The sequence below is a fragment of the Sphaeramia orbicularis genome, chromosome 12, assembly GCF_902148855.1.
Source record: "Sphaeramia orbicularis chromosome 12, fSphaOr1.1, whole genome shotgun sequence".
NCBI classification, from domain to species: domain Eukaryota; kingdom Metazoa; phylum Chordata; class Actinopteri; order Kurtiformes; family Apogonidae; genus Sphaeramia; species Sphaeramia orbicularis.
The window spans coordinates 3,616,419-3,627,311 of NC_043968.1; the positions used below are offsets into that span (position 1 = coordinate 3,616,419).

General features: G+C 38.1%; 1 protein-coding gene across 1 annotated transcript; it reads left to right on the forward strand.

The window, feature by feature from the left end:
* Positions 1-1,605: 1,605 nt before the first annotated feature.
* LOC115430137 (bone morphogenetic protein 7-like) lies at positions 1,606-7,204 on the forward strand. The gene is made up of 5 exons (XM_030150034.1): positions 1,606-1,897; positions 2,948-3,114; positions 3,335-3,412; positions 4,636-4,763; positions 7,073-7,204. The coding sequence occupies exons 1-5, from the start codon at positions 1,776-1,778 to the stop codon at positions 7,202-7,204; spliced, it is 627 nt and encodes a 208-aa protein (XP_030005894.1). The 5' UTR covers positions 1,606-1,775.
* The last annotated feature ends 3,689 nt before the right edge of the window (positions 7,205-10,893 follow it).

Sequence of the window (10,893 nt, forward strand, 5' to 3'; positions counted from 1 at the left end):
AAAAACTATCGCACACTTCAACATGAATGTTTTACTCAAGGTAACATCTGTCCAACCTAGAGTGTCCTTTTATTATCATCAGCCTAGGCACACCTGTGCAATAATGATACTGTCATTTATCTCAGCAAAGCAGAAGTACTCAGGAACAAATGTAAACAAATGTTTTTAACAGAATTTGAGTGGAATAAGACTGTGGTAGGAAGAGAAGAAGTTTCATATATTTGATTTCAGCCTGAAACCAACAGTTCTGTGTTTATATATTTGTTCAGTGTATTTTCACTCATGGGAAATCATGCACTTCTAACATTTTTGTGGAAATGAAGGCCACTGTTCTGAAAAAAAAAATCACTTGCATTTTGGGTTTTGTTTGTTTTTAGTTTTAGAAATTTTTAGTTTTTTGGGACACTAACTATGTAATAAAAATAAAATTCAGAAAATAGATATATGGATATTAATAGTTATTAATGTTTTTATTGTTATGCAATAATAGCTAGAGCAGGGATCAGCAACCTTTACAATCTAAAGAGCCATTTTCGTCTGGAAGAAAAGAAAGAAATCTGTCTGGAGCCATGAAATTTTTTTTAAACTCATTTTCATTTTAGTCTGAGGTGGCTGCTCTGCTGTAGCCTATTTCTGATTGGTTTACTATTTAACTTTGTATTTCCATTACAATAATGCAATGTGTGGTGCATTTGTGAAATTATACAACTACAAGAAAGAAAACATTCAACAATTGTAAATTTTTTTTAATGATGGAGACTATTTCCAAAATATAATTATGTTGTGTAATGGAGAAAAGGTGCAACTTTCATGTATAGTGGCTTACTTACAAACTATGAACAAATGCAAACTGAGCATCTTGAATTGAATTTGGCAAGAAAATAATCCTTTTTAGTTTTTATGCTGTCAAAGAAATTATTTTATTCCGTGTAAAGCCTGTGCATTTCTACAGATGGACACAGTTAGAATAGATTTAGGCCTATAGAAATGTTAAAAAATTAATGATTAGTTCAGTTGATTTCAAAATGTTCCTTTTGTTTTCTGAGCAGAGGAGCTATAGACAGATGCTATAGAGACAGGCCTGAGCTAGAGTTTAGGGGCGTTCAAAATGGGAACTTCTGTCTTTGTTGAACCAACCCCTTTAAATAAGGAAATGAAAAACTGCAGAGGACAGTGTTGGAATAGAAGGGAATCCCTTCATACTGTCCTCACGTACACATTTCTTGTACTTATGGGTTTCCATTTCCTGCACTTGTGTATTTCTACTCCAACACATCTTATAAGAAAGTATCATACTTTCAGTGTTTTACTTGCTACTATTATAATTTCTCTGTCAGTTATCTGAGCGTGTGCAGTAAAGCTGTACAAGGTACAGTTTATATGTTTGTGTACATTTGTCCTCTTGGTGTTTTATGGTTTTATTTCAGTCCATAACTCATATACATTTGTCCTCTGTCTTTCCATCTCTCTCTCTCTCTCTCTCTCTCTCTCTCTCTCTCTCTCTCTCTCTCTCTCTCTCTCTCTCTCTCTTTCTCCACTGGAACATCCTCCTTGTTCTCTTTCACACAGAACAGGGGACAAGACAACAATGTGAAGTATCTCAAGGCCACGCTGGGGTACGCCAAGATAAAAACTCAGGTTCCCAGGCCCTGACAAACAATACCCACCACAACATCAGCGTCTGTGGTCGCTGTTGCTCCAGCCCAGACCCACGGCGCCCACCCAAGCCTTCGTCTGCTACCTGACCGGACTCGGCGCACACCTATAGATCCACCATGTCCTGTGCATTCGTGGTCACTATGATGCTTCTGGGCTCTTCAGCGGTGATTGCTTTTGTGCTGCAGCCACCCAAACAAGAATCTGCAGCGTCTGTTATCTCTGCTGTGTCCCATCACAGGTTAGTATTGCACATGCAAAAGCCTGTACGGACAGAATGTGTGGGAATTTTTGCCTTAAATGTTATAATGCAATGTTCTTATTCTGTAACTATTGCCTTTTTTTTGTAATTACGAGACATTTAGAACAAACTGTCTTCAGTTATCTTAAGTTTGTTGAGTCTCAGCGTGCTTTTGGATTTGGGTGCTTCGGTTAACGTGTGTGGGGCCTTAGCACATGGACGAGGGGGCGAAAACTGAAACGGACACTGGTCATGTTGACCTGTGGCCGTCAGCGTGCATACACGGAACACAGCTTTCTGTTTTAGTCATTAAATCATTACAAGTGCAACCAAACACTACCACGGCCAAGCCAGATTTCAGTAAATGTGGACACGCCACTTACGTCACTTTAGGCAAAGCAAGGCAGATTTATTTCTACAGCACATTTCATGTACAAGACCATTCAAACTGCTTTACATAAAACATTAAAAACATTACAGCAGGGAGGCAATAAAAAGTATAGGCATGAGAAAAACAAAAACAGCAGATAATTAGACAAACAGAAACAGTCAAAAAAGCTTAAAAGAAACAGTGCAGATCTGAACTTCTGAATACAAACTCTACTCAAATGCAGCTTTCTCATCTACTGCCCACACTCAGGGTATTGCACCACCCACTTTAATTAAAAAGACTTCACATAAAAAGTCATTACTGCCACCTGCATATTCTGCATATTTGACACTTTTGTGTGTGTGTGTGTGTGTGTGTGCTGTTCTGTATTTGACTGTTTTATACTTATATATTTATTCTTGACTGTATAATTGATGTGTGTATTTTATTTGAGCACCTTACAGAACGTAAAACCAAATTTTGTTGCACTGTACAATGGTATTTAGCAATAACAACAAAGCACATTCTATTCTATTTTATTCTATACTATTCTCTTCTATTCTATTCTATTCCATTCTGTTCTGTTCTGTTCTGTTCTATTCTATTCTATTCTATTCTAAGTGTGTGCTGATGTCATTATGACTTGGATATTTTGAAGTGACCTGAGTCCTGTGCTCCAGGTGCCAGGGGGAGTCTTTGCAGTCCGTCAGAAAGCGCCTCCTCAGGGACCTCAGCTTACAGACTGAGCCCCAGCTGCCCAGCGGTGCACTGGACGGTGTCAGGAAGCAGTGGAAGAGCGCCTTCAGGGCTGCGGTCGAACAGAGCCACGACGCTGCAGGTACAAGTGACAAGTCCGAGCCATCATTTCAAATGGGCCCGGTTCATGATCCAGTCTGATGTCCAAATGTCAGCCCCTGCTCACATCCCTGTTGTCCATGTTGTGACCGTTCCAGATGTTCCAGATGTTCCTGGAACAGCCTCTGGTCACTCCAGCTCCACTGGTCACTCCAGCTCCACTGGTCACTCCAGCTCTACTGGTCACTCCAGCTCCACTGGTCACTCCGGCTCCTCTGGTCACTCCAGCTCCTCTGATGATGGAAACCAGCTCCAGTGCTGCTCCATGAACTCTGAGGTCTTCATGACAGGTACTCAACTACGACTGTGTGTTTGTAGACTTGTTTTTGGAAGATAATGAACAGTAACTAGTGTTGTACAAGTTACTTCCAAACTGTAACCCATTACAGATTACTAGTTACTGTTATTTAAAAGTAATTCCTTACCTTACAATATTACTGTTTCAGAATTGTAATGTGTTTCAAACAGACCCCCCCCCCCCATACAAGAGATAGGAGAAATTTGCGCGCTGTAGTACATGTGGATGGACAGCTCAATATGTAACACTGTACTGATTTATTTGTTTTTGTTTTTTTTTTCAACATTTGACATGTTCAAACAGGGGGCGTGGCTCCGAGGACAAGGGTAGAAAATTCTAACCAGTCACAGAAACGTTAGCTTAGCTTGTCTTTGCTGATCACAGGGATCCTGCTAACATGCTAACTGTCTTCTTAAAGCAGGGTTAGTGTTGGTACTGAACATACGTCCATGTGGACAGTGGACTGTCCTCTGCCGTCTGCACCCACTGGATGAACACCAACAGGAAATAGAACTGTACACATGCATTTATGATTCCTTAAGTCCCAAACATGCGTTTGACACCACAATATGAAAATATTTACATTAACAAACTATCCTTTAACAATAAAATGTGAATAACCTGAACAAATATGAACAACCTGAAATGTCTAAAGAAAATTAAGCTCAATTTGAACAATATTCTGCCTGTTACTAAATGTTTTGTGCCTTTGTAGATCTGATCTGTAATGCATATGTAGAAATATTAAATCAAGGCAGAATATTGATAAAATAGTATTCATTTTTTCAGGTTATTCACATCCTTTTTGTTTGGATAGTTTGTAAATGTAAATATTGCCATAATTGAATGTTATTCTTTGCTCTAAAACAATGTGCACTTGTCATTATTTTTTGGTTATTTTTGTGCTGGTCTGGATCACTTCAGATTAAATTGGGCTGAATGTGGAAGAACAGTTTGACAGCCCTGGTTTACGGTCTGACGGTTTTGCTGTTTTTGTTTTTTCATTTGAGCGGTTAACTTAAGGGCAAAAAGTGTGTTGTAACATAAGTGCTATTGAACATGTACTGAGTAAAATATTACTGAATATTGATTAGTAATGCTTTACACTACTGCGTTACAGCAAAGGGTAATCCATTACTGTAATAGATTACTTTTGTAACTTGTTACTCCCAGTGCTGGCAGTAAGTCACTCTGTGTCCGTTGTGGGTTGGACAGATCTGGGCTGGGACACCTGGGTGATCCATCCTGACAGTCTGACCCTGGTCCAGTGTGCAGGGTGCAGCTCTGTGGGGAACGCTGTGCAGTGTCCACGGAGCCACACCAACACCCAGGACGCAACGCAGGTACAAGGTCCAACGCACTCCGCTTACTGATTACATGTCTCCAAAACCTATTTATATTTTAGCACTGATTTATTTTCATTCATTCATATTTACTGCTGATCCTTTCATTTAAAAAAAAATGTGTGCGTGTCTATGACATGTCCCTGAGTTTAGATGGAAAATTCCACTGGGTTGGTGAGAATTTGTGAGTTTGTTTCATGTGTTGGTGCTCCAAACAAAGCCATCAGTGTGCTATGAAAGGAAGCAGCTGCCAATAGATAAGCCTGTTTCAGCACAACAGCGCCAACATAAATGTGCCTTACCACATGAGCCAAAACTCTCCCCAAATTAAGTCAGGAAGGAATGCATTCTGGTGTCAGAAATCTGTAGCCGACAGCAACAAATGATGGAAACAGCAGACTATCCTGCTTTAAATGCAGCTAAAGTAGCGTCGATAACACAGAACCAAAATCCTTGTGGAATTCATATACAATCTATTAACACTGAGACGATTCATAGTTCACTGAGGATTCTTAAATACTTTAAAACATTATTAATAAGCAATTTTTTGCACATTTTATAGTGCTTTCCAAGTACATCATGCAACATATCTTTTGACAGAAACTGAAATACATTTGGTTTGTTTTTGCACCTTTAATAACTATGAACTTTTTGACTTTTGGAATTAATTTCAATTTAAACAGACACATGCAAAAGCCAGTAAATTAGTTTTTGCCTTTGCAAGTTCATACAAATAACTTTAAAATAAAATAAAGACTTTTATGTCAAAATAAACATTTTCTACTTTAATGTTGGTTTTACTGCCTGACCTAGGAATGTGGCCAATGAATCCACCTATTTTTATGAATATCTGAGGGAGCTCTACAGCCTTTGTCACTTGGTCATTACAGTTTACTGGGGTTGGGCTTCATTTGGTTCAATGCCTCAAGAGAGTTAAAATTATTTGCATGTGTAAATATTAATATTGGTTCAAATTAATGTAACTAAAATACAGTTTTTAACATTTTTCTTTCATTTTTTTTTTTTTTTATTTCCATGGACAGTTGCACTGGCTGACATTTTGGGGTTTATGAACCAAAACATAAGTGAAAATAAATGTTTGAAACTAATTTAAATTAACCCATAAAAACCTGGTCCTACTTATGCGGCAGTGTCAAAATATTTTTTTCTCTATGTTTAACTTTTCTTAAATGATTTATCACCATTTTTTTTATAATATTATCCTCTGTATTTTGTATTTTTAACAGTAAAAATCAGGTATTTGTCTATATTTCATTCACTGACCATGTAGATGTCCATAAAACTCAGAATAAAACTGAGGGATATTATATGAGAAACAGAGAAAATTGAAGAAAAGGTGACTTTTTTTTAGCAAAATCTCTCATTAACTGAACATAACCCCAGTGTGTCCATCCACTGTCATTGATCCAACTCCATGGGTTTGACTGGAGAATCAATGTTGTAGAAGATGACGGTGTTTCCATGGTAACTACAAAGACACAATGTTTCAGAGGTACAGGGATGAGGGAGGTGTTGGGTATCACTGAGTATTAAAAGGATGGACAAGTATGTGTGTGTGTGTGTGTGTGTGTGTGTGTGTGTGTGTGTGTGTGTGTGTGTGTGTGTGTGTGTGTGTGTGTGTGTGTGTAGGTGTGTGTGTGTGTGTGTAGGTGTGTGTGTGTGTGTAGGTGTGTGTGTAGGTGTGTGTGTGTGTGTGTGTGTGCATAGATCTGTGTACGAATATGTATTTACATATATGTGTAATTGTATTCTGTTTATGTAAATCCCATTATATTTGTTCATTATAATATAAAGCCAGAAACCAAATGATCTGATAATAAGTATCAGTCATATTACAGTATATAGTCTAGACCTGCTCAGACCAGGAGGATTATTACTGTTCTGAATTCTATAAGCAGAAGGGCTGGAGTTTATAAACTGTGCTTCCTCTCACTGCTTTTTGAATCTGTATTATGTGTCTGATGTTGAAGGGTTTTGTTTATTTATTTTCTTCTGTTTTGGCGTTCATATTCAAAATAAATACATCAGTCAATCAAACTGCGGAGCCTCTGAACGTCCAAATGGGTCATATCTGATGACCATGAAAGGATGACAAACTGTATTTGACAGCAGTTATTGACATGTATTGACAGGATGAACGGATCAGCAGGTATTAAACAGTTTCGATCAGTAGATGGTTTTAGTGGTTTGGGTTTTTATGGGTTAGAACATGTGATGAGGTGATTGTGGGAAATTCCACTTAAACACAACAACATCCATGTCACGTCACTGCTCCTCCCCCCCCCCAGGCGCTGTGTTGTCAGCCCACCTCTCAGACCACCGTGCCCATCGTCTACATGGATGAACTGGGCACCGTTGTCATGTCGTCGGTGCAGATGACCCAGAGCTGTGGCTGTGAGCCGCCCCCCCCCCAGCAGTAAAGACAGTCCAGTCCTGTGGATGAAGCGTCTGTGAAGCACCTGGTACACGCTGAAACTGCACCGCCACTACTCCTGCTTTTACACACTGTTTGTCATTGTGGGTCTTATCTCAGATCATGGGTGTTAAACTCATTTTAGTTCAGGAGTCCACATACAGCATCACGTGATCTCAAATAAAATAATAGCCCTAATAACTTTTACAAACCTAACAATCCACATTTTCACTTCATTTTGGTGTGAATAAAGTCCGATTGCATTATGAAAATATGAATAACCTCAACAACCATGTAAACCTGACTTTTATTAAGAAAAATAAGTGCAATTTCAAGAATATTATGTCTCAGCTTGTTATTAACACAACTTAAAGATCGCAGTGAATCTATTATAGTCACTGACAAAATTATTAAACCATCAAAAGTCATCAAAGACAATGGTTCTGCAATCCAGTCCTAACTCCTGTGTGCATCATGTGACTAAAACAGACAGAAAAGAAAACATGGAATGAATAAAAGCACTGTTTTTGTCAGTACAATGACATAACTAAGTGATTTTGGTTATTATCCAAAAAAAAAAAAAAAGGCTAAATATCAGGTCTTATATCAGATTTTTTTAAACTTAATTCAAGATTTTTTTATTTTTTTTTTTATTTTTTGCTTAATTCAAGCAACATAAATCTGCCAATGGAACAAATGTTCAGATTTGTTGAAATCAGATTTTCCAGATCTGTTGTCTATAAATCAGTTCTTCTATCTCACTGAAAAGTTCCTCTTTCAGTGATTATGTGTGATTTTAAGTGTGATGAGAGATTTGGACTAGAAATGAGAAAAATTCACTTGGTAAGGTTTAGATTTTTGCAGTGGACCAGGCATTAAAATTAACAAGAAAATGAAGAAAACAAGGGGTGGTCTAATAATTATTTTCTATGACTGTATTTTGTTAAAATTTAACTTTTTTTTTTTTCTTAAAACATTTCAGGTTATTCATATTTTATTGTGAGAATAGTAATTGTTTTCATAATGCAATTTGACACCCTTGACTGTTAATATTTGCAATGTAATTTTTCCATTTTGCAAATTCATGCTGTGGGCTGGATTGGAACCTTTGGTGGGCCGAATTTGGCCCCCGGACCAAATGTTTGACACCCCTGTCTTTGCTCATTACACTGTGTAGCCAACACAGACTGTGGGAACCACGACAAATTTTTGAGTCAAAAAACTGATCAGTTGTTCTTTTCCGATTCTTCTCTAATCCGGGTTCCTCTGTGTTTTCTTTTTTCATTGCGTAGATGATGCATTTCTCTAAATAACATGTGAATGTGCTGTAGTAAACAAGTGCAGCTGACACTCTTGCTGCTAGGTTATCTTGAAATAAATCTTATGTCAGAGTGCTATTTTAGGTTACGAACTGTTACTGAGTGTTCCTCCACAAAAATGTGTCGGTGTCCAGAGCCAAAGGCTCTCCAGGCCAGCTGTCTCCTCTCTATTACAACCTTCTCCTCTTATGGAAATGGAGCTCATTTTATTCAATTAGTAACATATAGACAGTCAATGTGTGTTTGTTTCCTTTAAATGTCCATTTCTCATGCTGGGTAATAGTTCATTTTTTTTACACACTTTAAAGTTTGATGTTAAAGTTACCTCACATTTCACTTTTTGATAATTTTTTCCACAAACAGACCACTGCTTATTATATTAATATGTGACTGATCAATGACTAATATCAAATATCTAATGCAACTCTTGCCATTCCATTCTGATCATTTGTACCATTACTTTGATTTGTTGCTGATAAATGTATGAATAAAGTTGATTGTAAGCACCCTCTCTTTTCCTCTGTATTCCTTTAAAGCTGCGTCTTGTGCCAGCCTTTTAGGAAGTCCAGCGTGTGAGACATAATTCTTTTAGGGGGAGGAAAATAGCAGGGGAAGAAAAGTTGGCACTGTTTTTCAGAAACCTGGTACAGCTCTAGGGGAAGAGCAACATGTTGCGCACTTCAGAGGCTTGAACATTTTCATTGTACTTTCACATGCATTTTACCTGGAGATTTGTGAATTTTTCTTTAACTTATGATTTTAAAGCTGTGCAAGGAAGATATTAATCCTGGGCTACGACAAGAAGAACAGAACGAGATACGAAGATCTGTCCTTAGAGTTCAACACTGCTGGCAATTTGAAGCTTCATTGATTCTGGAAAGATGTCAGGATTTTTCACTGTGTGGATCTGTTTTGGTATGTTGTCCTGGTCCCCCCTGTTGCTGGCTGTAGGGGCATATGAATGCACAGAGAAGGAGGCAGTGGTGAGGCCGATCCCCAACACTGGCAGACAACAGACAGACTGTTTAATGGAGTGCACTGCAATGACATATATCAACAAAATGCAACTGCAGGACCGGCGGAATATACGGTTTCAAGACTCCACAGAAGGTAAGGCTATGACTTTGTGTTGCTTTTGTAAAAATAATTCAAGATTTAAGAATGTTTATTGTCATTATGTGCACATAACAAGATTTTTTTAGAAGTAGTCCTCAGCTAGATTAAAAAAATAAAATATAAAAACACTCAAGAATATGTACATCAATATAAAAACACTACAGAATACGTATATCAAGACTATATACATTATATATAGAAAAGAAATGTAAACATATGTACAGTCCAGTGCAGTAAACAGTACGTGCTGTTAGGACGCAGTTGTGTGCAATATTGTGTGCAAATAAGAGAGCAAATATATGGTAATATATAAAACTGGAAAAGCACGCAGATCAGTTGTCCCCCCCCCCCCCGATCACCACTAAAATTTAATCATTTGTTCCTTGTACTAGTATCAACATTTCCTGAAAATTTCATTAAAATCCGGCCATAACTTTTTCAGTTATCTTGCACAGAAACAAACAAACAAACAAACAAACAAACACTCAGACAAACCTCGATGAAAACAGAAGCTCCTTGGTGGAGGTAACTGGTGCGTTGACCCGTGGGAATCCACAGGTTCTAGAAGCAGAAGAGTTGATCAAATGTGGAGCTGAGCTAAGCTTACTGGTGGAACACACAGATGAGGAAAAACACAACGGCCCTCATTTTGTTTTGTATTGAAATGAAAAGGAACAGAAATGAATGTATTCATAGTTACCTTACATATGTGTGTGTTTGGAAGGGCTTTACATCATTACTGTATGACTTCATCACATCACATTACTTGACTTAACTAATCTTACTGGTGGAACACACAGATTAGGGCAGTGTTTTTCAACCTTGGGGTCGGGACCCCACGTGGGGTCGCCTGGAATTCAAATGGGGTCACCTGAATATATTTTTCATTATAATTAAAATACCACACATTTTTCCTACTAAAAATCCAGTTCATATAAAATACAGGATATAATAAGTGAGAGGACATGTCTGGATTGACCTGATCATGTGACCGTATGCGTTGCTTCGCTTCAACCTGCGTGGAAACAGTCGCAGTCAGAAAACTGAACCCAACAGAGAATGGACAGAGTTCTTCGCCTGCCTGGTCCCGCTAAGACATCTAAGAGAAAGATGTCTCTATTTTGAATGTCTGGGGTCGCTAGAAATTTGCGATGCTAAAATGGGGTCAGGAGCCAAAAAAAGGTTGGGAACCAGTGGATTAGGGAGAGATAGCACCACCCTCATTTTGTTTTGCATTGACACCAACATGGACCATGGACTC

What these genes read in the sequence shown, in the direction of transcription:
- LOC115430137 (XM_030150034.1), top strand. Translation starts at nt 1,776, where the DNA reads ATGTCCTGTGCATTCGTGGTCACTATGATGCTTCTGGGCTCTTCAGCG. An exon ending in TCTGCTGTGTCCCATCACAG is followed by an intron (nt 1,898 to 2,947) that starts GTTAGTATTGCA and finishes CCTGTGCTCCAG; the next exon opens with GTGCCAGGGGGAGTCTTTGC. An exon ending in ACACCCAGGACGCAACGCAG is followed by an intron (nt 4,764 to 7,072) that starts GTACAAGGTCCA and finishes CCCCCCCCCCAG; the next exon opens with GCGCTGTGTTGTCAGCCCAC.